The sequence below is a fragment of the Oncorhynchus gorbuscha genome, linkage group LG11 (genome assembly GCF_021184085.1).
Source record: "Oncorhynchus gorbuscha isolate QuinsamMale2020 ecotype Even-year linkage group LG11, OgorEven_v1.0, whole genome shotgun sequence".
NCBI classification, from domain to species: Eukaryota; Metazoa; Chordata; class Actinopteri; order Salmoniformes; family Salmonidae; genus Oncorhynchus; species Oncorhynchus gorbuscha.
This window is the reverse complement of record NC_060183.1, coordinates 33,579,896-33,607,208: the sequence shown is the minus strand read 5'-3', so window position 1 is coordinate 33,607,208 and position 27,313 is coordinate 33,579,896. Positions and strand designations below refer to the sequence as shown.

General features: G+C 46.0%; 1 protein-coding gene across 2 annotated transcripts in view; it reads left to right on the top strand.

Annotated features, from left to right (window-relative positions):
* The window catches only part of LOC124048539 (cadherin-23-like), a 548,925-nt gene that overhangs the window by 318,302 nt on the left and 203,310 nt on the right, over positions 1 to 27,313 (top strand). For both annotated transcript variants that reach the window (XM_046369416.1, XM_046369417.1), the window contains exons 14-16: positions 10,370 to 10,434; positions 10,590 to 10,827; positions 16,443 to 16,548. In XM_046369416.1, the coding sequence (XP_046225372.1) occupies positions 10,370 to 10,434; positions 10,590 to 10,827; positions 16,443 to 16,548 (409 nt within the window). The remainder of the gene's footprint in view (positions 1 to 10,369; positions 10,435 to 10,589; positions 10,828 to 16,442; positions 16,549 to 27,313) is intronic.

Here is a 27,313-nt window from a genome sequence, read left to right as displayed (position 1 = left end):
GAGCGCCAAGTCTAGGTCCACAAGACAGCTTCTACCCCCAAGCCATAAGACTCCTGAACAGCTAATCAAATGGCTACCCAGACTATTTGCATTGTACCCAACCAACCCCCCATTTCTACACTGCTGCTACGCTCTCTTTATTATCCATGCATAGTCACTTTACCTCTACCGACATGTACATAATACCTCGATGTACGGTGTCCCCGCACATTGACTCTGTACTGAAACCTCCTGTATATAGCCTAGCCTCTGTTATTTTATTGTTGCTCCTTAATTATTTGAAATATTTTTCTTATTTTATCTTAAAACTGCATTGTTAGTTCAGGTCTTGTAGGTAAGAATTTCACTGTAACACCTGTTGTATTCTGTGCATTTGACATAAAATTTGATTTGATTTGATTTTTGAAATGCATTACAGGTGATTACATCATGAAGCTGGTTGAGAGAATGCCAAGAATTAAATCTGTCATGCCAAGCTGTCAAGGCAAAGGGTGGCTACTTTGAAGAATCTCAAATATAATTTTGATTTGTTTGGCACTTTTTTGGTTAATACATGATTCATATGTTATTTTATAGTGTTGATGTCTTCACTATAACTAAAAATAAATAAAAACCCTGGAATGAGTAGGTGTGTCCAAACTTTTGACCGGAACTGTGTGTGTGTGTGTGTGTGTGTGTGTGTGTGTGTGTGTGTGTGTGTGTGTGTGTGTGTGTGTGTGTGTGTGTGTGTGTGTGTGTGTGTGTGTGTGTGTGTGTGTGTGTGTGTGTGTGTGTGTGTGTGTGTGTGTGTGTGTGTACATATATACACTGCTCAAAAAAATAAAGGGAACACTTAAACAACACAATGTAACTCCAAGTCAATCACACTTCTGTGAAATCAAACTGTCCACTTAGGAAGCAACACTGATTGACAATAAATTTCACATGCTGTTCTGGAATTTATTGTGGAAGGTGGAAATTATAGGCAATTAGCAAGACACCCCCAATAAAGGAGTGGTTCTGAACACCAAGATTGGCAAATTCACCACTGGCGCCCTGTGTTCTTCACAGATGAAAGCAGGTTCACACTGAGCACATGTGACAGACGTGACAGTCTGGAGACGCTGTGGAGAACGTTCTGCTGCCTGCAACATCCTCCATGACCGGTTTGGCGGTGGGTCAGTCATGGTGTGGGGTGGCATTTATTTGGGGGACTGCACAGCCCTCCATGTGCTCGCCAGAGGTAGGCTGACTGCCATTAGGTACCGAGATGAGATCCTCAGACCCCTTGTGAGACCATATGCTGATGTGGTTGGCACTGGGTTCCTCCTACTGCAAGACAATTGTAGACCTCATGTGGCTGGAGTGTGTCAGCAGTTCCTGCAAGAGGAAGATATTGGTGCTATGGACTGGCCCGCCCGTTCCCCAGACCTGAATCCAATTGAGCACATCTGGGACATCATGTCTCGCTCCATCCACCACAGACTGTCCAGGACTGGGGGATGCTTTAGTCCAGGTCTGGGGGGAGATCCCTCAGGAGACCATCCGCCACCTCATCAGGAGCATGCCCAGGCATTGTAGGGAGGTCATACAGGCACATGGAGACCACACACACTACTGAGCCTCATTTTGACTTGTTTTAAGGACATTACATCAAAGTTGGATCAGCTTGTAGTGTGGTTTTCACTTTAATTTTGAGTGTGACTCCAAATCCAGAGTGGGTTGATACATTTTCCATTGATAATTTTTGTGTGATTTTGTTGTCAGCACATTCAACTATGTAAAGAAAAAAGTATTTAATAAGAATATTTCATTCAGATCTAGGATGTGTTACAACATGTTTAAATTGATGTTTAAATTGAAAAACAAGATGTATCTTTTTTTTCAATTTTAAACGTTGACCATTATTTTTTGTTTTTAAATATAGCTACTATTTTTATTGCTGTCAATGTTATTGTCATCTTTGTGTGTATCACTTTGCTTTGTCAACATTGACCTTGTTATTCATGCCATTAAAGCATATTCAATTTGGATATGAATTTCAATTTGAGAGAGGAAGATGGACTGCTCTGTTGGCTGCATCTTCGTCACAGCTGTGTGCTCTCCACCACACTGCTTGACAGATACTGGACATCTTTACTGGTGTGTATGCGTGTGCTCCCACGCATGCGTATGTTGGTATTGGTGAATTTTACATAGTTGCGAAGCTATTGACTCTATATTACGGACATGATGGTGTGTGCATGTGCGTGTGAATTGCTGTTTGTGTGGAGGTGTTTAGATGTGTAGCGCCGGGAGGAGAGGGGATTGTTTGTGTTTGGAGGGTAGTGTCTGCTTGACAGCAGGCCTGGTAGACCATAATTGGTTTCCCTTTCCACACCCCCCATTCCTCAGAGCCCGGCAGAAAAGTAACTTTAGGAGCACTGTAATTCAAATTCCAGGTCATATAAGCCATAATAGCAACGCTCCTCGACCTGAGATAGTATGGCCTTATTATATGTGTTCCTCTCTAACTCTCTGTCATCACTGAGTGGAAGCTTTCACCTCCAAATATTTTGAAACCAACCTACACAAACGGAGGACGAAGAACTAGGAAGTGTGAATGTGGGATTTTATGCTCTGTCAATGGCTGGAGAGTGCAAGACAAGAGCGTTAGAGGAAGGGTTCAATCATGACTGGAGATTATGTTGGAGGGTGTCGCTTGAGATGTTTGAATCTTTGAGGGGTAGATCAACTTAGCAAATAGCAGGTGGATTTGTGTGGAGGTACCGCAAACACACTTAGATGTATATATCTCACACACACACACACTTCTCTCTCTATCAATTCAATGGGGCTTTATTGGCATGGAAAAAAAGTGTTTACATTGCCAAAGCTGTCATGTTTTGTCATTGATTATGATGTCTTGTCCCTGTGCTTCCCTTCTATTTGTTTCCCTCTGCTGGTCTTATTAGGTTCTTTCCCTCTTTCTATCCCTCTCTCTCCCCCTCCCTCTCTCCCTCTCTCGCTCTCTATCGTTCCGTTCCTGCTCCCAGCTGTTCCTCATTCGTCCTAACTACCTCGTTTACTCTTTCACACCTGTCCCCTATTTTGCCCTCTGATTAGAGTCCCTATTTCTCCCTCTGTTTCTGCGTCTGTCCTTGTCGGATCCTTGTTTGATGTTTGCTGTTCTGTGTCCTTGTTCCGCCCTGTCGTGTTTTTGCCTTCTTCAGATGCTGCGTGTGAGCAGGTGTCTATGTCAGCTACGGCCTGTGCCTTCCCGAAGCGACCTGCAGTCTGTGGTCGCGTCTCCAGTCGTTCCTCTCTACTGACGAGAGGATTTCAGTTTTCCTGTTTTGTATTTACCTAAGATAATATCCAGGATTATCGTTTTTGTTTAAGACTGGAATAAAGACTCTGTTTCTGTTAAGTCGCTTTTGGGTCCTCATTCACCAGCATAACAAAAGCAAGTGAAATGAACAATAAACAAAAGTGAGAAGCCGCAAAACAACATTAACAAAAACATATTAGAAATTAACAGTACTCAAAAGTCTCAAAATGGTAAAGACATTATTATTTTTATTTTTATCTTTATTTAACTAGGCTAGTCAGTTAAGAACAAACTCTTATTTTCAATGACAGCCTAGGAACAGTGGGTTACCTGCCTTTTTAAGGGCAGAATGACATATTTTTATCTTGTCAGATCGGGGAATCTATCTTGCAACCTTCCAGTTACTACTCAAACGCTCTAACCACTAGGCTACCTGCCTCCACACATTTCAAGAGTCATGGCAGTGGGCCACACATCTGCTGCTCTGGTTGCATACTGCGGTATTCGCCTAAACAACAGATATGGGAGTTTATCAATGTTAGATTTTTTTTTCAAATTCTTTGTGGGTAGTTGTGATCTGTGGGAAATATGTATCTCTACTGTGGTCAGACATTTGGCTGGAGGTTAGGAAGCTCAGATTCCATCTCATTTTGTGGGCAGTGTGCACATAGCCTGTCTTCTCTCGAGAGCCAGGTCTACCTATGACTACTTCTCTACATAGCAAGACTAGGCTCACTAAGTCTGTACATAGTTAGTCATATTGGCCAGGTATTCTGCCACTGTGTAATCTCGGTTTTGGGCCATATAGCATTCTAATTTGCTCTGTTTTTTGGTTGATTCATTCCAGTGTGTCAAATAGTTATCTTTTTGCTTCATCATAATTTGGTTGGGTCTAATTGTGTTGCTGTCCTGGGGCTCTGAAATTCTCTCGCTCTCTCTCTGTCACTCTCCCACCTTTCTAGACATCTATGTTGAGGTTTGATATGCTCTTAGCATGCTTGCCAACAAATAAAGGGTCAGAGAGAGAGAGAGCGAGAGAGAACTGAGAAAACAGTGTTTGTTTACGATTGCATTGTTACAAACAATTGAGTAAAACAAGCTTATTTGGGGTTCTGGTGGGGTATGTCAGTTGAACTAGGCTCATGAGGCATTTATAGTTATTAAAGTTATATATTCTTCATGAATCAATCGGTATAAGTCATTATTTTAAAATCTCACAAATTGAAATAGCAATCACAGATGGCCCCTTTTAATAAAATCTAACAATGAATTAAATTGGGATTTTTTTCTCCTCACTTTTGAATTGAAGGTAGGAGTGCAACATCAAATCTGTTCATATACACCCCCAGGAAGAATATGAGATTTGTTTTTCTTCTGATAAGTGAGCACTTAGATATGGTCATTTTCACATTTTCATAAATTCATAGAATGTTTGGGAATGACATATAGTATGGCATTTGTGAAAATTCTATAGCATTATAGTGGGAAAGCGGCCATGCGTTTGAGCAATTATGTCACGTTCTGACTTTATTTCCTTTGTTTTGTCATTATTTAGTATGGTCAGGGTGTGAGTTGGGGTGGGCAGTCTATGTTTGTTTTTCTATGATTTGGGTATTTCTATATTTCGACCTAGTATGGTTCTCAATCAGAGGCAGGTGTCATTAGTTGTCTCTGATTGAGAATCATACTTAGGTAGCCTGGGTTTCACTGTGTGTTTGTGGGTGATTGTTCCTGTGTTTGCACCAGATAGGACTGTTTTGGGTTTTCACGTTTCTTGTTTTTATATTCAGTTGTTCATGTGTACATTTACGTATTAAAAGCACCATGGACACTTACAAGACCATGGTGCTTGCCTACGGAGCTGTGAGGGGAACGGCACCTCAGTACCTCCAGGCTCTGATCAGGCCCTACACCCAAACAAGGGCACTGCGTTCATCCACCTCTGGCCTGCTCGCCTCCCTACCACTGAGGAAGTACAGTTCCCGCTCAGCCCAGTCAAAACTGTTCGCTGCTCTGGCTCCCCAATGGTGGAACAAAATCCCTCACGACGCCAGGACAGCGGAGTCAATCACCACCTTCCGGAGACACCTGAAACCCCACCTCTTTAAGGAATACCTAGGATAGGATAAAGTAATCCTTCTCACCCCCCCCCCCCCTTAAAATATTTAGATGCACTATTGTAAAGTGGCTGTTCCACTGGATGTCATAAGGTGAATGCACCAATTTGTAAGTCGCTCTGGATAAGAGCGTCTGCTAAATGACTTAAATGTAAATGTAAACTTACCACGCCGCATATTGGTCCTCTGATCCTTTTCGCCTCTCCTCTTCCGAAGAGGAGGAAATCCCTTACAAATTAATAGACGGTGCAGTAAATAAAACCTAATAAAAACATCTGTCTAGTCCAGGACCGGAGTCTTCATAGACTGGTGAGCCATAGTCAATCAGAGATACTGTAGGCCTTTTTTCATGCAAATAAGCCATTTGCCTCATGGCCTTCCATATTTCACTTCGAACTGGACTGTTTTTTCAGGCAGTAGCAACAGCACAACTATGCCAATAGAACACATTAGCCAAAAGCCACAAAATACACCTGAATGGATTTCTGCAAATAAGTAAATACCAGGGGAGGCTCTTACATTTGGGAACTTTACAGTCCTATCTATTGATCCTCTGTCTGGACAATTGTTCCTTTATGATCTAGTCAGGCCATTATGTTGATGTCAGAAGTAAAAACATTGATAAAAGTTAGTCAGCTAGCTAGCTAGCTAGCTGAATTATGTGGCTAGCTACCGCAGGTGAGAACGGGGGTTGAAAATGCTTCGAGGGAATACAAAAGTGAAGGTAGGGAACGATTGTGGCCAAGGAGGTGTGCGTGCATGGATTTCGGAGGATCTGGCTGTGGAGATCACCTGGGCGTCGGAGCCCAGCGGCCGCTTGAGGGATGACGTTAGAGTGATGGGGGCTGAAGCGGGCATGAGTCCTTCGACTGTGTTTCCGCGGATTCTAGTGGGCGGACCGAAGGGGTGACGTCGACGCGGCGGGACGAGGAATCTGGGGCTCAGGATGTAAACAAACATGGCTTTGCCCAGTTACCGGCTGCGTCCGTATCTGTTAAGATTCCGGTAAAGCGGATTGGGAAGCTTTTCATGCTCAGTTTGAACTGTTAGCTCATTTTAGGGGGTGGTCGGGTGAAGAAAGGGCACTGCAGTTGGCTTTATGCCTCACGGATGAAGCTCTGTCCTGTTTGATATTGATTAGCCCCGAGGACAGACATGATTATGGGGCTTTAGTGGGAGCACTGAGGAGGCGCTATGGACAGTTGTGTACAGCCCGGGCTACTGCGCTCCGAACTGAGTAATAGATGCAGGCAGCCTGGAGAGCCTCTACGGGTGCTAGCTAATGACACTGAGAGCCTCTCTAGCATGGGACCAGTTCATACAGGCACTCTCTCCTACGGAGCTGCGCATACAGACCCAGCTGGCTCATCCTGAGTCATTGCTGATAGTCTTGGTGATGGCTTTGGAGAGGGAGCTGGTGTGGGCTAGGGCTTCAGCTGGGGCTTTGGTGGGGGTGCAGGGAGACAGACCCTCTGTGCGAGCTAGGGGGCAGAGCAGCCCGGAGACTGAAAAGCCTGCATGGGTGGCTGAAATGACACAAAACACACGCCTTGGTCCCAGGGTCTGCTGGGGTTGTGGCCAGTCAGGCCATCTGCGCCGATATTGCCCCATGTCCCCCAGAGCTCAGGGAAACGGCTCGGGGTCCACATAGACCAGGTAGTGTAGACCCCTTGCTTTCCATCCCAACCACCATCTTCTTCAGGAGGAGCACACCGGCACAGACAGGGAAGCAAGGCTCTACTTCCCCCAGAAGCAGACGAGGGCAAGCGGATGGAGCCTGTTGTTGTGGTGGGCCGGACCTGTGTTGGGGACTTTTGTCGGGGACTTTTGTCATGTCACTGTGGAGGGGGTGCCCTGCTCTGCCCTGGTGGACACTGGATCCACAGTAACCCTGGTGAGGCCAGATATTGTGCCAGGTTGGACTCAGTGTGAGCCCACAACTGTGCAGCTCCGCACAGTCACAGGTGAGCTGGCACCCATGAAAGGGAAGGGATTACTCTGACAGTAGGGGGCAGGTCTGTGCGTCATCCTGTGTGGGTGGAGGCTGTGCAGGACCCTAGTATACTGGGGTTGGACTTTCTTAGGAGCACAGGCTGCCAGTTAGACCTAAATGGGGGCCCACTGAGCTTCCAGGGAGGGCCGGCAGTCAACATGGTCCCCCCCTAATGTCACATTCACGCAACCCAACAAACCCTTTACTCCAACAGTTAAAGCAGCAGAGGCTCATGGCTCCCCAACATCTGTGTGTGACTTTCCCCCAGCCCCCCTGTCACCTACGGCTGTGTGTTACATTCCCCCAGCTACCTCCATGACACAGCCCTCTGTGAGCCCGGGCCGCACCCCCCCAGCCCAGCTACCCCAGATGGGAGAGGAGAGGACACTGTCTGCAGTGAGGGAGATATGGGGGAGGAACTGTGTTGGTCTTGACCCCGAGAAGCAGGAACGGTTGTGGCAGTTGCTGTTTGAATTCAGAGACAGCTTTGCGCTGAGTGAGGAAGAGCTGGGTCAGACTCATCTGGTGCAGCATGAGATCGACACAGGTGATGCTCGACCCATCAAGATGCGTCCCCACCGTATCCCGCTGGCACGCCAGGAGGCGGCAGACAAGGCTGTGTTGGAGATGCAGCGGGCAGACTTCATCGAGCCCTCAGACAGCCCCTGGGCGGCACCAGTCGTCATGGTTCCGAAGAAGGGTGGCAAGCTGAGGTTCTGTGCGGACTACAGGTGGCTGAATGAGGTAACCAGGAAGGACTCATACCCCATACCACATATCGATGAGTCGATGGACCTGGTTTAGGGGGTCCTCCTGGTTTTCTTCACTAGACCTCCTCAGTGGCTACTGGCAGGTACCCCTCTCCCCAGAGGCCAGAGCCAAAGCTGCATTCTCCACTAACAGAGGACACTGGCAGTTCAAGTTCCTGTACTTCAGCCTGTGCAACGCCCCAGTTACTTTTGAGCATTTGATGGACAGGGTGCTGGATGGCATCCCTCGACAGCAGTGTCTGTTATACCTCGATGACATCCTGGCCCATGGCAGCCCTGGGGGCGCTACGGCGTGTGCTGGAGAGGGTGGCTGCCGCAGGTCTGAAGCTCCACCCCGAGAAGTGCCACTTCATGAGGAGAGAGGTGTCCTTTTTGGGTCACCGAGTGGGGAAGGAGGGGTTCAGCACCATGGAGGACAAGGTGGGGGCTGTCAGAGACTGGCCCACACCCACCGACCAGCTTCAGCTAAAGAGCTTCCTGGGCCTTGCCTCGTATTACAGGAGGTTTGTACGGGGCTCCCCTGAACCGCCTGCTGCCGAAGGACAAGGCTTTCACTTGGACAGTGGAGTGTGAGGAGGCGTTCAACACCCTGAAACGTGCACTGATCGAGGCCCCCGTGCTCGCCCCCCCTGACGTCACCTTGCCGCTTATCCTGGACACAGACGCGAGCAATGTGGGCATGGGTGGGGTGCTGGCCTAGGTGGGGCCAGAGGGGGAGAGAGTGGTGGCGTACTTCAGAAAAAACATTTGACAAACATGAGCGCCGCTACTGTGTCACCCGGCGGGAGCTCTTGGCTGTTGTGGCTTCCATCAAACACTTCAAGTACTACCTGGGTGGCCTGCCCTTTACTGTAAGGACTGACCACTCTGATCTCCAGTGGCTCATGTCGTTCAGAGGGGCAGGTGGCACGCTGGTTGGAGGAGCTTCAGCCGTATGACTTCGCAGTGGTGCACAGGGCAGGGGCACGCCACTCCAACGCCGACGCCACGTCCCGTCGGCCCTGTACTGCAGACGGCTGCCGCCACTGTGAGCGGAGAGAGTGACGGGAGAGAGAGCTGTGTGCAGAGGGGGTCTGTGCCACAGTGTGTCGGGTGAGCGGACCTGTCTGCTGTGAGCAGCAGACTGTCGACGTGGCTGAATGGGGGCAGCAGGCAGGGACGGGACACAGACCTACAGCCAGTGCTACAGTGGGTAGAGGCGCAGATGAGGCCACCATGGGAAGAGGTGACAGCGCTCTCATTCGCGACCAAAGGGTTGTGGTCAAAGTTTGAGAGACTGCAGCTGGCTGGTGGCGTGCTACAGCGGACATGGAAGGAGTCAGTTATGGGAGAGGAGAGGTGGCAGTTGGTGGTCCCAAAAGCATTGCGGGAGGCTGTGCTCCAGAGTACTCTTGGGGGGGTGGAGACTGGACACTTTGGGGTCACAAAAACACTCCGCCGCCTCCGTCAGGGCTTTTACTGGGGGCAGCACAAGAGGGATGTGCAGGCCACTCTCATGCTCAGCTCCAACAGTTCCCAGTGGGGGCACCCATGGAGAGGGTGGGAGTGGATGTAGTTGGGCCGTTCCCCACCACAGACAGTGGAAACCGCTGGGTGCTGACGACCATGGACTATTTCACAAAATGGCCTATTGCCAAAAAATATATTTTATTACTAAATTGTTTACAAACAAAAATAATGCAAAGAAACTATGTTTTGCTTCCAAATATTTTTTAACTAGCATGTGGATGTCATGGACTGTCAGTGAATCTGAATTGGAGAGAGGTAACATTTCTTGGTCACATCCCTCAGCTATATACCAATTTATGTATATTTTTTTGCATTCACAGCTGCTTCACCAGAAAGTGTAAACACCCTACTTGCATAGTGGTGATTTGATTTGCAACTTATTTCTTGTTCTTCTACTTGTTTTGAGGGAATCCAGCGCCACAGTCAAATGGCACCCTATTAAAACAGCGCTATGTAGGAAACTGGGTGTCATTTGGAATTCAGCCTTAGCGTTTTTAGGGGGTGTACTGTAGGACCATCCATTGAATATCCAGTGGAGTGTTATGCTTAAATGTGTTCCTTGGTCTGTCATGTGTCCCTGTGTGTGTCACTGTCACCCAAAGACTGCTGGTGCCTTTCCCTTCTCCTTTCTCTTCAATCTGCATGCATACATACAAACATTGAATAATATCACTTTCTTCCCTCTCCTCAGGCTATAGACGGTGACTTTGGCACATTTGGGACAGTGCGATATTACTTCAGTGATGAGCCTGAACAGTAAGACACACCTAAATACACAGACTGAGATACCATATAAATTAACTCTCCTACCTTTTATCAAAGGGCATGATTGAATAGTATTTTAATTTAAATAAGTCTAATTTGTTGAATGCTGTGTATTGTTATTGTCCTGTCACATGCCTCTCTCCCAGGTTTTCATTGGACCCTGAGACAGGCTGGGTGCATCTGTGGGGCAATCTGGACTATGAGCTGATGCGTCGATTCACTCTCACCGTGCTGGCCCGGGACGGGGGTGGAGAGGAGACCACGGGCAGGCTGTGGGTCAACGTTCTGGATGTCAATGACAACACACCCCTTTTCCAGAAGGAGGCCTACATGGGCTCACTGAGAGAGAACGAACAGGCCGCGCAACAGGTGGCCCGAGTCAGGGTAGGTGAAGACACACACATAAAACCACACAGACACACATAGACAGATGGACACAAGCACACACGGACACACACACATAGATAGACAGATAGACATAAACACACACACACACCAGGGCAGGATGAGGAGGGGGAGGTCTCAGTTGTGACACAAAGGATACACCCTGAGACCCATATCAAGTTGACTTTTGCTTTGATGTCATTTTTCTCTTCTTTTGGGGTGGCAGCGTAGCCTAGTGGTTAGAGCGTTGGACTAGTAACCAGAAGGTTGCGAGTTCAAACCCCCGAGCTGACAAGGTACAAATCTGTCGTTCTGCCCCTGAACAGGCAATTAACCCACTGTTCCCAGGCTGTCATTGAAAATAAGAATATGTTCTTAACTGATTTGCCTGGTTAAATAAAGGTAAAATAAAAAATCTGAAATAATACATTTTTTACCCAAGCCGATTGCCCTCTTCGATTTCAGATACACAGTTTAAGTGGAGCTTGTCTATGTGTGCATGCGCGTGTGTGTGCGCGCATGTGTCCATACACACATACTGTGCCTTCGGAAAATATTCAGAAACCTTAACTTTATCTACATTTTGTTATGTTACAGCCTTAATTTAACCTAAAAATTGATCACATAGTTGTTTTCCCTCATCAATCTACATACAATTCCCCATAATGACAAAGCAAAAACAGGTTTTCAGACATTTTTGCAAATTTATTACAAATAAAATCCGGAAATATCACAGTTTGTCCTTTAAAAGTTGTAGTTTGTGGCACTGGAGCTTGCGTGGTGCTGCGGAATCCTATGGCACATTATTTAAGTGCTAACCACTGGTACCATTAATGCTAGTTAGTGCTAGTTTGACCACCAAAGAGCATCTTTGAGAAGCATTTGATAGTCTTCAATAGTGTCTGTACTAGAGAATTGAAAAAAAAAAATTTTTGTAAGAACATAGTAGATGGGACAATTTTAAGAAATGTTGCTCAGTAATTGTATTAATATTATGGTGTTTCTATTCCAATTGTATAATTGTAGTCTAACCAATACCCAAACGGAGATTCGGTCAAAATAATAATGTCATTGATTTATCAAGACCCGTCACCATGCTTGTCTCAGAGCTGTGCAAAACGGTGCTAAATAGTTGTAGGCTATTGCTTCAAATCTTATTGCTTCTGACTTCAATATACTCTTTAAATAATTAAGACCTACAGCACTTTTAACAGCATATTACTCAACACAAGTGAGATTCAAGTTGCCTACAGTATATCAAAAAATATGACATGACTCTCCGTCAATAATTACATACAGAGGATTGGAGGATATTTCTGTAATTCAGTGATTTGGGGCGGCAGGTAGCCAAGCGGTTAGAAAGTTGGGCCAATAACCGATCGAATCCCCGAGCTGACAAGGTAAAAAACTTTTGTTCTGCCCCTGAACAAGGAAGTTAACCCACTGTTCCTAGGCCATCATTGTAAATAAGAATTTGTTCTTAACTGACTTGCCTAATTAAATAAAAAAATATAATCAAAATTATTCCATAGTAATTTGTTATGGATCCTTAACTTAATAAACATCGGCATTTTGAAAGACTACTTTTATAATTATTTTATTAACGAAAGCAGAAAGATGCCTCTCTTAGTTACATTGTTTTTGTTTGAATGTGCAGACTGGCACTGGGAATGTTTCCCTCGTCAGCACTTTATTAGTGCAATTCCCCTTAGTGTTGCTCTGTGCTACCCAGTGTGGTGGGTGACCACCCCCCCCTTTCCCTTCCTCCTCCTCCCTTTCCCATGGGCTAGGCCCGTCTTCTGTGGCTAGGCCCGTCTTCTGTGGGCGGCTCTGCGGACCATCCCATGCCCCCTGCTCTCGTGCCTTGAACCTCACGCGCTTTCAGTGGAAACAGCTGGAGAACTGCAAGGCAATCCCATTGTGCGCCACTCGGGAGCCATGACCAATATGACCAATATATAATCTCCTGCTAATAACAGGGTTAATAACATATCTGTGAGAATATCCAAGGGGTTTTTATATCATTCTAAATTAACAAGAAAAATAATAATAATCGCTTTGTGTAAAAAATAATTTTTTGGAGATGTTTTTGTTTTCAAATCACGTAAAATGAGCGAGAAAAGGGCCATTCTTGAACATGGAGTAAGACATTGTTACTAATTTGTAAATAAAGCTAGTTTGTTATTTCAAATTCTTAATTTATATTTTTAGAGGGGGAGAAAACAAAACCTACAGTCATCTCAGGGGTCTCCCAGTTGATGCCAGCACAGGTATTGAACCAGCATCTGTAGCAACACTGCTTGTACGGCTGTGCAGTGTCTTAGACGATGCACCATTCAGGCGCTGTACAATGTGATGGATCAGGAGTGGATTACACTAGAGCAAAATAATCCTAACACAATTAAATAATAAAAACTAGTGTAACAACAGTGTAACAACAGTTTTAGTAAGTAATACTGAAATTGTGCACAATTATCCGGTTCTATTTAGGTTTATGCCACCCATTCATTGTCATTTAGAGACACAAAAGCATAATCAGTGCTCTAACTCCCCCTTGCCCTGGTCTGTAGCAATTAAGTGGTGACGCAGGGTACAGTACTAAACCACAAATTACCTCTAAATACCGCAGCATAATCGCAAAATTTTATAGGAGCAACCACTGGAAGTATTCAGACACTTTACTCAGTACTTTCTTGAAGCACCTTTGGCAGCGATTACTGCATTGAGTATTCTTGGGTATGACGCTGTAAGTTTGGCACATCTGTATGGGAGTTTTTCCCATTCTTTTCTGCAGATCCTTAAGCTCTGTCAGGTTGGATGGGGAGCGATGCTGCACAGCAATTTTCAGTTCTCTCCAGAGATGTTCGATTGGGTTCAATTCCGGGCTCTGGCTGGCCCACTCAAGGACATTCAGAGACTTCTGTGTTGTCTTGGCTGTGTGCTTAGGGTCGTTGTCCTGTTGGAAGGTGAACCTTCGCCTCAGTCCAAGGTCCTGAGCACTCTGGAGTATCCCACATCCCACAGCATGATGCTGCCACCACCATGCTTCCCCGTAGGGATTGTTCCTGGTTTCCTCCAGATGTGGCTCTTGGCATTCAGGCCAAAGAGTTCGACCTTGGTTTCATCAGACCAGAGAATCTTGTTTCTCGTGGTATGAGAGTCCTTTAGGTGCCTTTTGGCAAACTCCAAGCATGCTGTCATGCACCTTTTACAAAGGAGTGGCTTCCATCTGGCCACACTACCATAAAAGCCTGATTGTTGGAGTCCTGCAGAGATGGTAGTCCTTCTGGAAGGTTCTCCCATCTCCACAGAGGAACTCTAGAGCTCTGTCAGAGTGGCCATCAAATTTTTGGTCACCTCCCTGACCAAGGCCCTTCTCCCCCGATTGCTCAGTTTGGCCGGGCAGCCAGCTTGGTGGTGCCAAACTTCTTTCATTTAAGAATGATGGAGGCCACTGTGTTCTTAGGGACCTTCAATGCTGCAAACATATTTTGTAACATTCCCCAGATTTGTGCCCCGACAAAATCCTGTCTCGGAGCTCTACGGACAATTCCTTAGACCTCATGGCTTGGTTTTTGCTCTGACATGCACTCTTAATTGAACTGTGGGACCTAATATAGACTGGTGTGTGCCTTTTCAAATCATGTCCAATCATTTGAATTTACCCAAGGTGGACTCTAATTGAGTTGTAGAAACATCTCATGGATGATCAATGGAAACATGATGTACCTGAGCTCAAATTCCCCATTTAGTGCTTTACCTTTGGGTCATCCTATTCCCTATTTAGTGCACTACTTTTGACCTTGGTTAAAAGTAGTGCACTAAATAGGGAGTAGGATGGCATTTGGGACTTGGCACAGCTCAGCATGTTTCAGGGTCTCCCGCCGTGCTTTATTTGCCCTGTGTGTGTGTGTGTGTGTGTGTGTGTGTGTGTGTGTGTGTGTGTGTGTGTGTGTGTGTGTGTGTGTGTGTGTGTGTGTGTGTGTGTGTGTGTGTGTGTGTGTGTGTGTGTGTGTGTGTGTGTGTGTGTGTGTGTGTGTGTGTGTGTGAGCTGGGACTGAACGGTCTATTTGCTGTATTTGATTAGACGGTGCTAACCTTAAACACTGGCTATTAATATGATGCCTGAGAGAAATAAGGAAGCCAGCAAGTGGAAATTGTGCGTGTCAGCAATTATGGATTTGCCAATGACCAGACCTCTGAAATCCCTGAATCTAAGAGAGAGAGAGCAAGCGGTACTGTGAACCCAAAAGGAAAGGAGTGAGAGATGATGGGGAAGGGGATACTGTGACACAAAGCACACAACATATTTTCTCCCTTTCAGCCCCACACACAGCATCCCTTTCTCAGTACAAATAATGCCTTTTCTTTGCCTCCCAGAGTCTCTGTTTCCCTGCTTCCGTCTCTCCTTTCCTCTCCCTCTCTTTTCCTCCTCCTCCTCTCTTTGTTTATCTTTCACCCCTCTCAGTTAGTTGGAGGGTTATGCCTTATCATAAAGTATTTGAAGAGAGAGTGAGCAAGAGAGAGCGAGAGAGAGGTGCGAAGGTGAGCAAGTTAGATTAAGAGGTATAGAGATGGGCCCTAGGAAGTTCCAATGACTGTTAATGCCTCAGGATTAATATTATATCCATTCCAGCTGTAGTTCTGAGTGTTATTGTTGTTTGCATTAACTTAGAATGGGAGAGAGAGAGAGAGAGAGAGAGAGAGAGAGAGAGAGAGAGAGAGAGAGAGAGAGAGAGAGAGAGAGAGAGAGAGAGAGAGAGAGAGAGAGAGAGAGAGAGAGAGAGAGAGAGAGAGAGAGAGAGAGAGAGAGAGAGAGATAGATAGATAGATAGATAGATAGATACACATTGGCATGGGACATTCACAATTCTGGCTGTTCCCTGTTTGCTCTGCTGCTTCGCTGGTGTTCATTCAATATTACATATGCAGTCCAGGATCTTAAGAACAACGTAACGTATAGTTCAGATTGGATTCGTAACATATCATGCGAATTGCACCCCAAAAAGTTGATGACGTAGTATACAATTTGATGGCATAGTACACATAAAACAGGGACCACTTTTGGCTTGTGAGCACCACTCTCAAAACTACTGGCTGAAATTATACAAAGTTTGAGAGTTCATCTTTAACACTGGTATGCTAATAATGGGCCTAAATTATAATCTACCCAATAACACACTACTGACAGCCTGCTGTTTTATCCACAGGCTTTAGCACTGTAACACTGATACTGTACCATCTGTGCATCCAAACTCCTACAAACATTGTCTGTCTCATTCAAGTGTAATAATTTTATCGCTCACTCACTCACTCACTCACTCACTCACTCACTCACTCACTCACTCACTCACTCACTCACTCACTCACTCACACTTTCTCTACCTCCCTCTCCAAACCCCCTCCCCCTCGCCCTCTCCTCTCCACCGCTCCTCTTCTTCTATCCCCCCTCTCTTTTCCCCCTGTCAAATTGAAATAGAAACAGCTTTATTGGCATGACAAACATTGAGTAAATATTGCCAACACATCAATGTTACAACTGCACTTGAGTTAAATACATTGTAATAACAAAATTCTAAAAATAATAACTTGTAATCACTATCTTTCTCTCTCAGGCAACAGATGAGGACTCTCCCCCTAACAACTTCCTGACCTACACCCTCACATCAGTGTCTGCGTTCCGTGGTTACTTCAGAATCACCATGGTGGAGGGCTACGCAGGTCAGCATACACACACAGGCACACGCATACACGCAAATAAACACAGACACATGCACACATTGAATTTATACTTGTTTTGAGTAATCTCAATACCTTCGACAAAACTTTTACCAATTTATATTTTTGTCCGGCCATAATGCACATTTATATTTTACATTTTAGTCATTGTCCAGAGCGACATACACTTAGTGCATTTATCCTAAGATGTCTAGGTGGGACAACCACATATCTAGGCTTCCATCCAATTGGGACAGATTTTAATGTGAATACTCTAGAATCCTCATGAAGAAAATATGAAAATGTTCCCACTCGTGATGTATTTCCACCAAATTGATTTTCTTGTGGATAAAAATCAGTGCGTGATGATGTAGTGCACACAAAATGCAATTATTCACTTACAGTGGGGCAAAAAAGTATTTGGTCAGCCACGAATTGTGCAAGTTCTCCCACTTAAAAAGATGAGAGAGGCCTGTAATTTTCATCATAGGTACACTTCAACTATGACAGACAAAATTAGAAAAATTCCAGAAAATCACATTGTTGGACTTTTAATGGATTTATTTGCAAATTATGGTGGACAATGAGTATTTGGTTAATAACAAAAGTGTATCTCAATACTTTGTTATATACCCTTTGTTGGCAATGACAGAGGTCAAACGTTTTCTGTAAGTCTTCACAAGGTTTTCACACACTGTTGCTGGTATTTTGGCCCATTCCTCCATGCAGATCTCCTCTAGAGCATTGATGTTTTGGGGCTGTTGCTGGGCAACACGGACTTTCAACTGCCTCCAAAGATTTTCTATGGGGTTGAGATCTGGAGACTGGCTAGGCCACTCCAGGACCCTGAAATGCTTCTTACGAAGCCACTCCTTCGTTGCCCGGGCGGTGTGTTTGGGATCATTGTCATGCTGAAAGACCCAGCCACGTTTCATCTTCAATGCCCTTGCTGATGGAAGGAGGTTTTCACTCAAAATCTCACGATACATGGCCCCATTCATTCTTTCCTTTACACGGATCAGTCGTCCTGGTCCCTTTTCAGAAAAACAGCCCCAAAGCATGATGTTTCCACCCCCATGCTTCACAGTAGGTATGGTGTTCTTTGGATGCAACTCAGCATTCTTTGTCCTCTAAACACGACGAGTTGAGTTTTTACCAAAAATTTATATTTTGGTTTCATCTGACCATATGACATTCTCCCAATCTTCTTCTGGATCATCCAAATGCTCTCTAGCATACTTCAGACACGTCTGGCACTGCAGGATTTGAGTCCCTGGCGGCGTAGTGTGTTACTGATGGTAGGCTTTCTTACTTTGGTCCCAGCTCTCTGCAGGTCATTCACTAGGTCCCCCTGTGTGGTTCTGGGATTTTTGCTCACCGTTCTTGTGATCATTTTGACCCCACTGGGTGAGATCTTGCGTGGAGCCCCAGATCGAGGGAGATTATCAGTGGTCTTTTATATCTTCCATTTCCTAATAATTGCTCCCACAGTTGATTTCGACAAAACCAAGCTGCTTACCTATTGCAGATTCAGTCTTCCCAGCCTGGTGCAGTTCTACAATTTTGTCTCTGGTGTCCTTTGACAGCTCTTTGGTCTTGGCCATAGTGGAGTTTGGAGTGTGACTGTTTGAGGTTGTGGATGGGTGTCTTTTATACGGATAACAAGTTCAAACAGGTGCCATTAATACAGGTAACGAGTGGAGGACAGAGTAGCCTCTTAAAGAAGAAGTTACAGGTCTGTAAGAGCCAGAAATCTTGCTTGTTTGTAGGTGACCAAATACTTATTTTCCACCATAATTTGCAAATAAATAAATAAAAAATCCTACAATGTGATTTTTTGGATTTTATTTCTCATTTTGTCTGTCATAGAAGTGTACCTATGATGAAAATTATACGCCTCTCTCATCTTTTTAAGTGGGTGACTAAATACTTCTTTGCCACACTGTAAGTTTTCATGTTCCGAATAAAAATCTAAATTTCAATAGTTTTCCATCTCATTTTTAACTCTAACAATAGTTTTGTCACAACAACTTTTGCCTTTAATTTGTATTTTAATTTGTATTTAGCTCGAGGATTCGGTTACTAGTCCAACGCTCTAACCACTAGGCTACCCTACCGCCCTAAATAACATGTGCCTACTCTGTCTGGTCTTGGTATATACGCTCTAGCCAACAGCTTGTAAATACAGCATAGCTAGGCTGTGCGGGTATGATGAAATTATTGTTGATTAGAGCGAGAAAAATTTTTATTTGTCAAATGGCAGTCAAGAATCTATCATCATGTCAGCAGAATAAGACCCTCAATATTTATTGGAAAGGAGCATCAAGATCAAAGCGCACTTCACCATCCTGTGGAGTTCATCTTATTTCATCTGTAGCCTAATAAACTGCTTGCTTTCCAAGTCATAGTGGGAGGACCACACACCATATCATTGCGTGACTCCAAGTGTAAGGGTGCGTAATCAGTGGCATGGAAGTCAGACGCATGAGAGCAGAACTTGGTAATAGCCGGAGCAGTTTAATAGCAAAACCCACGGCATAAAAATAACAAGAATAGTTGGGTACAAAAACCTGTCACGCACCGAACAACACATGCATAAGCACTTACAATAAACAATCCTACACAAAGACATGGGGGGTGCAGAGGGTTAAATACACAACAAATGTTTGAGGGAATTGAAACCAGGTGTGAGGAAAACAAGACAAAACACATGGAAAATGAAAAGTGGATCGATGATAGCTAGAGACCGCTGAGCGGCGCCCGAACATGGAGAAGACCCGATTTCTGCTGAAGACCTGCCTGTTTTCATCACAGCTGTGGTGATTGTTTTTTATATGGTATGACTTTACTGACATAAAACTGTGGATGGAAACATGGTTAGTCTAAGTACATTTTTCTTAAATACAGCAGATCTCAGCTGTGGGTTTATTTAAAATACTATTTGAAGATGTTGGTTTTCGGAAGATGGGCAGGGACTATGCTGTCCTAGCTTCAGGGGGAAGCTGGTTCCATCATTGGGGTGCACGGACAGAAAATTGTTTTCCCTGGGCTTTGTATGGTTGGGAGAGCCAAGAGACCAGAAGTGGCAGAACGGAGTACTCAGGTTGAGGTGTACGGTTTGAGCATAGCATGAAGGTAGGGTGGGGCAGTTCCTCTTGCTGCTCCGTAGGCAAGTACAGTGGTCTTGTAGTGGATGCAAGCTTTGATTGGAAGCTAGTAGATTGTGCAGAGGAGAGGAGTGACATGGAAGAACTTGGGAATGATGGACACCAGGTGGCTTGTGACGTTCTGGATGAGTTTTGGGAATCTCAGACGATACGAATGAGAGGTTGAACAGGCTAGTAATAGGGGTTGCAACAATTTCAGCAGATCATTTTTAAAAGATAGGGTCCAGATTGTCTAGCCCGGCTGAACATCAGCTATCTGGATTTGGGTGAAGGGGAAATGAGGCCGCTTGGGCGAGTTGCTGTGGGGAGTGCAGGGCTTTTGACCGGGGTAAGGGTAGCCACGTGGAAAGCATGGTCAGCCGTACAAAAATGCCTTTTTAAATGCTCAATTATAGTGGATTAATCAGTAGTGACAGTGTTTCCTAGCCTCAGTGCAGTGGGCAGCTGGGAGGAGGTGCTCATATTCTCCATGGACTTTACAGTGTCCCAGAACTTTGAGTTTGTGCTACAGGATGCAAATTTCTGCTTGAAAAAGCTAGCCTTAGCTTTCCTAACTGCCTGTGTATATTTGTTCCTGACTTCCCTGAAAAGTTGCATATCATGCTAATCCGATGCTATCATTCGATGCTATCAGGCTATTCAATGCTAATGCACAATGCCACAGGATGTGTTTGTGCTGGTCAAGGGCATTCAGGTCTGGAGAGAACCAAGGGCTATACTTGTTCCTGTTCTACATTTTTTGAAAGGAGCATGCTTTATTTAAGATGGTGAAGAAGGAACTTTTAAAGAATGACCAGGCATCCTCTACTGACGGGATGAGGTCAATATCCTTCCAGGATACCCGGGCCAGGTCGATTAGGAAGGCCTGCACGCTGACGTGTTTTAGGGAGCGTTTGACAGTGATGAGGGGTGGTCGTTTGACTGGAGACCCATTACGGATGCAGTCAATGAGGCAGTGATCTCTGAGATCTTGGTTGAAAACAGGTGTGTTTGGAGGGCAAGTTGGTTATGATGATATCTATGAGTGTGCCCATGTTTACCAATTTGGTGTTGTACCTGGTAGGTTCATACCTGGTAGGTTAATTTGTGAGAGATCGAGGGCATCAAGCTTAGATTGTAGGATGGCCGGGGTGTTAAGCATGTCCCAGTTTAGGTCACCTAGCAGCACTAGCTCTGAAGATAGACGGGGGGCAATCAGTTCACATACAGTGTCCAGGCCACAGCTGGAGGCAGAGGGTGGTCTATAGCAAGTGGCAACGGTGAGAGACTTGTTTCTGGGAAGGTGGATTTTTAAAAGCAGAAGCTCAAATTGTTTGGGTACAGACCTGGATAGTAAGACAGAACTCTGCAGGGTATCTCTGCAGTAGATTGCATCACCGCCCCCTCTGGCAGTTCTCTCTGGTTGGAAAATGTTATAGTTAGGGATGTAAATTCCATGGTTTTTGGTGGTTTTCCTGAGCCAGGGTTCAGACACGGCTAGGACATCCGGGTTGGCAGAGTGTGCTAGGGCAGTGAATAAAACAAACTTAGGGAGGAGGCTTCTAATGTTAATATGCATGAAACTAAGGCCTTTTGGTTACAGAAGTCAGCAAATGATTGTGCCTGGGGAATGGGAATGGAGCTAGGCACTGCAGGGCTTGGAATTAACCTCCACATCACCAGAGGAACAAAGGAGGAGTATGATAAGGGTATGGCTAAAGTTCATCTAGTACGTTCAGATCATAGAGTGAAAGTAGCAGATTTCTGGTCACTGTAGAATAGATTCAAGACATAATGTACAGTCAAAGGTATGATAGGATGTGGATACAGTGAGGGTAAACCTGTGCATAGAGTGACGATGAAAGAGATATTGTCCCTAGAAATATCATTTTTTTTTGATCACATACACATGGTTAGCAGATGTTAATGCGAGTGTAGCGAAATGCTTGTACTTCTAGTTCCGACAATGCAGTAATAACCAACAAGTAATCTAACTAACAATTCCAAAACTACTGTCTTATACACAGTGTGAGGGGTTAAATAATATGTACATAAAGATATATGAATGAGTGATGGTACAGAGCAGCATAGGCAAGATACAGTAGATGGTATCGAGTACAGTATATACATATGAGATGAGTATGTAAACAAAGTGGCTAGTGATACATGTATTACATAAGGATGCAATCGAATGATATAGAGTACAGTATATACGTATGCATATGAGATGAATAATGTAGGGTATGTAACATTATATAAGGTAGCATTGTTTAAAGTGGCTAGTGATATATTTTACATAATTTCCCATCAATTCCCATTATTAAAGTGGCTGGAGTTGAGTCAGTGTCAGTGTCAGTGTGTTGGCAGTAGCCACAGTGGCTGTTTAATAGTCTGATGGCCTTGAGATAGAAGCTGTTTTTCAGTCTCTCGGTCCCAGCTTTGATGCACCTGTACTGACCTCGCCTTCTGGATGATAGCGGGGTGAACAGGCAGTGGCTCGGGTGGTTGTTGTCCTTGATGATCTTATGGCCTTCCTGTAACATCGGGTGGTGTAGGTGTCCTGGAGGGCAGGTAGTTTGCTCCTGGTGATGCGTTGTGTAGACCTCACTACCCTCTGGAGAGCCTTACGGTTGTGGGCAGAGCAGTTGCCGTACCAGGCGGTGATACAGCCCGACAGGATGCCCTCGCTTGTGCATCTGTAGAAGTTTGTGAGTGCTTTTGGTGACAAGCCAAATTTCTTCAGCCTCCTGAAGTTGAAGAGGCGCTGCTGCGCCTTCTTCACGACACTGTCTGTGTGAGTGGACCAATTCAGTTTGTCTGTGATGTTTATGCCGAGGAACATAAAACTTGCTACCCTCTCCACTACTGTTCCATCGATGTGGATAGGGGGGTGTTCCTCTGCTGTTTCCTGAAGTCCACAATCATCTCCTTAGTTTTGTTGACATTGAGTGCGAGGTTATTTTCCTGACACCACACTCCGAGGGCCCTCACCTCCTCCCTGTAGGCCGTCTCGTCATTGTTGGTAATCAAGCCTACCACTGTTGTGTCGTCCGCAAACATTTAAACCAGGTGATGTCACCGCATGTGTGGTAGGTGGAACTAAAGTGTTAAATGAGGCGTATTGAGCAGTGCTCGAGGCTCTACAGTGAAATACGACAATAAAGTCTAACCAAAACAGCAATGGACAAGGCATATTGACGTTAGCGAGAGGCATGCGTAGCCGAGTGATCATAGGAGTCCAGTGAGTGGCTTCAGGCAGCTTGCGGGCCGGGGCTAACAAGCTAACAGAAGGGCCTTGGAAGGATGTCATGACGGAAGAAAGTCTGTTGTGGCCCCCTCGTGCTATGACATCGGCAGACAGATCTGCAGGGCTCTGTGTGGTAAACCAGTTCAATTGGCAGAATAGGTATAGTTGCCAAAGAATTTGTCTGGTGGACCTCTTAAGCTAACAGTCCGATGTGCTCTGGACAGCTAGCAGGCCGTGGCTAGCATGCTCGCGGGTGGGATTTCCGATGGCGGAGCCAGTTGAGAAAAACCCCATCGGGCGAATCATGTCGGTGTTCCAGTCGTGATGAGTCGGCGGGGGTCCAAGCCAGTTGGCAAAAAGAGGTGTCGTAGCCCAAGTAGTGGCTGATGGACCTGTTTGGCTAGCCGGGAGATGGGGCTTGCAATAATAGCTTCAGGCTAACTGGTTATTGCTTCGGGACAGTGTCGTTATCCAGGAGTGGCCACAAGCTAGCTGCGATGATCCAGGTGAAGAAAAAAAGGTTCAGAGCTTGCGGTAGGAATCCGGAGATATGGAGAAAAATCAGTCTGATTTTCTCTGGTTTGAGTCGCGCTGTTAGAGGTGGCTGATGACCACTAGCAGTGGCTAGCTGACTACTAGCTAGTTAGCTGGCTAGCATCTGTTGGGGTTTCCGTTCAGGCGACGGTTCAGAAGACGGATCAACAGGGCTCCTCCGTATGGTGGGTATAGTAGCCAAAGTATGGTGCTGTACAACGTGACCGGTCGGGAGTAGGCCTAGGCTACTAAGTGACTGCGAGTGAAGAGCAAACATGATGTGGAGTTCCAGAGCTCACAGGTGTGCCTGGCATGGATCTCATTCCGCTCCCTCTTCAACGCTTCATTCTCACCCTGACTCGCTCTGACAATGACAAGTGACTCGCTGGACCAATTGTCATGCAGGTGAAGGAGGACCCAAACGCGACTTAACAGAAACAGAGTTTATTAATGCTCAAAACCGAATAACTGAAATCCTCTAGATAGTAGAGGGGAAAACAACTGGAGAAGCGGCCACAGACTGCAGGTCGTAATCGGGTGGCAGGCCGTAGTCAACTGAGACACCTGCTCACACGCAGCGTCTGAAGAAGGCACAAAACACGACAGGACAGGGTGATACACAATCACGGCAAAAAACACGACAGGACAGGGCGAAACGCAATTACAGCATGGAATACAAAACAAGGAACCGACGGAACAGGAACGGATTACAAAGGAATAAATAGGGAATCTAATCAGGGGAAAGGATCGGGAACAGGTGTGGGAAGACTAAATGATGATTAGGGGAATAGTACATTTTCTTAAATACAACAGCTGGGAGCAGGAACGGAACGACAGAGAGAAAGAGAGCGAGAGAGTGAGAGAGGGAGGGGAGAGAGAGGGATAGGAGGGAAAGAACCAAATAAGACCAGCAGAGGGAAACGAATAGCATGGGGAGCACAGGGACAAGACATGATAATAAATGACAAACATGACAGTACCCCCCCACTCACCGAGCGCCTCCTGGCGCTCTCGAGGAGGAACACTGGCAGCAACGGAGGAAATCATAGATCAAACGGTCCAGCACGTCCCGAGAAAGAACCCAACTCCTCTCCTCAGGACCGTGTTGGGAAAAACGATAAAAGGGAAACTAGGGTACTACTCTAAAAAAAAATGAGAACTAGGGACAGACTGAGACACAGCAAGGGCAGGGACAAGAACAGGAGAGATGCGATGGCAGGGAACAGACTGAGACCCAGCAAGACCAGGAGCAGAAGCAGAAAAAAATTACCAGACTTCTTCTGCGCGCAGTCTGAACACGCAGATGGACAGGTGGCTTGTGACTCCACGAAACGGCGCGTGTCACGCTCCTGAGTCGGCCACCAAAGCGCTGGCGAATAGACGCAAGAGTGCCTCGAACACCGGGATGACCAGCTAACTTGGCAGAGTGAGCCCACTGAAGAACAGCCAGACAGTGGAAACAGGAACTCAAAAGGAGGTTACTAGGACAGTGCTAGCGCAGTGCAGTGGGCAGTGTGCGTGAGTGCTTGCTTAACCTGTCTTTCAATTCCCAGACTGTCAACCCGACAACACGCCCATAAGGAAGAATCCCCTCGAGATCAGTAGAAGCCACAGAAGAACTAAACAGACGGGATAAGGCATCAGGCTTTGGTGTTCTTGCTACCCGGACGGTAAGAAATCACAAACTCGAAACGAGCGAAAAACAACGCCCAACGAGCTTGACGGGCATTAAGTCGTTTGGCAGAACGGATGTACTCAAGGTTCTTATGGTCTGTCCAAACGACAAAAGGAACGGTCGCCCCCTCCAACCACTGTCGCCATTCGCCTAGGGCTAAGCGGATGGCGAGCAGTTCACGGTTACCCACATCATAGTTGCGCTCAGATGGCGACAGGCGATGAGAAAAATAAGCGCGGGAAGGATGAACCTTATCGTCAGACTGGAAGCGCTGGGATAGAATGGCTCCCACGCCTACCTCTGATGCGTCAACCTCGACAATGAATTGTCTAGTGATCGTCAGGAGTAACGAGGATAGGAGCGGACGTTAAAACGTTCTTTTAGAAGATCAAAAGCTCCCTGGGCGGAACCGGACCACTTAAAACACGTCTTGACAGAAGTAAGAGCTGTGAGAGGGGCAGCAACTTGACCGAGATTTAGAATGAAACGCCGATAGAAATTAGCGAAACCTAAAAAGCGCTGCAACTCGACACGTGACCTTGGAAGGGCCAATCACTGACAGCTTGGACCTTAGCGGAATCCATCTGAATGCCTTCAGCGGAAATAACGGAACCGAGAAAAGTAACGGAGGAGACATGAAAAGAGCACTTCTCAGCCTTTACGTAGAGACAATTCTCTAAAGGCGCTGTAGAACACGTCGAACGTGCTGAACATGAATCTCGAGTGACGGAGAAAAAATCAGGATATCGTCAAGATAGACAAAAACAAAGATGTTCAGCATGTCTCTCAGAACATCATTAACTAATGCCTGAAAAACAGCTGGCGCATTGGCGGACCGAACGGCAGAACCCGGTACTCAAAATGCCCTAACGGAGTGTTAAACGCCGTTTTCCACTCGTCCCCCTCTCTGATGCGGAGATGGTAAGCGTTACGAAGGTCCAATTAGTAAAGCACCTGGCTCCCTGCAGAATCTCGAAGGCTGATGACATAAGGGGAAGCGGATAACGATTCTTAACCGTTATGTCATTCAGCCCTCGATAATCCACGCAGGGGCGCAGAGTACCGTCCTTCTTCTTAACAAAAAGAACCCCGCCCCGGCCGGAGAAGAAGAAGGCACTATGGTACCGGCGTCAAGAGACACAGACAAATAATCCTCGATTGTGTCCCTAGAGCCTTACGTTCGGGAGCCGATATTGTCCCTAGAAATATCAATTTTTTTTGATCACATACACATGGTTAGCAGATGTTAAGAGAGTATAGTCTACCTCTAGGAGGCGTGGTCCCTGGAAGGAGATCAAACTACAATCATACGACCGGTGAGGAGGAAGGGAGTTGGCTCGGGACCGACTGAAGACCGTGCGAATCATGATATTCCTCCGGCACTCCTGTCAAATCGCCAGGTTCCTCCTGAGAAGTAGGGAGAGAAGAAACGGGAGGGATGGCAGACATTAAACACTTCACATGACAAGAAACGTTCCAGGATAGGATAGAATTACTAGACCAATTAATAGAAGGATTATGACATACTAGCCAGGGATGACCCAAAACAACAGGTGTAAACGGTGAACGGAAAATCAAAAAAGAAATAGTCTCACTGTGGTTACCAGATACTGTGAGAGTTAAAGGTAGTGTCTCAAATTTGATACTGGGAAGATGACTACCATCTAAGGCAAACATGGGCGTAGGCTTGTCTAATGGTCTGAAAGGAATGTTATGTTTCCGAAACCATGCTTCGTCCATGAAACAACCCTCAGCCCCAGAGTCAATCAAGGCACTGCATGTAGCACCGAACCGGTCCAGCGTAGATGGACCGACATAGTAGTACAAGATCTAGATGAAGGGACCTGAGTAGTAGCGCTCACCAGTAGCCCTCCGCTTACTGATGGGCTCTGGCCTCTTACTGGACATGAAATAACAAAATGTCCAGCAACTCCGCAATAGAGGCACAGGCGGTTGGTGATCCTCTGTTCCCTCTCCTTATTCGAGATGCGAATCCCTCCCAGCTGCATGGGCTCAGTCTCAAAGCCAGAGGAGGGAGATGGTTGCGATGCGGAGCAGGGAAACACCGTTGATGCGAGCTCTCTTCCACGAGCCCGGTGACGAAGATCTACCCGTCGTTCTATGCGGATGGCGAGAGCAATCAAAGAGTCCACATCTGAAGGAACC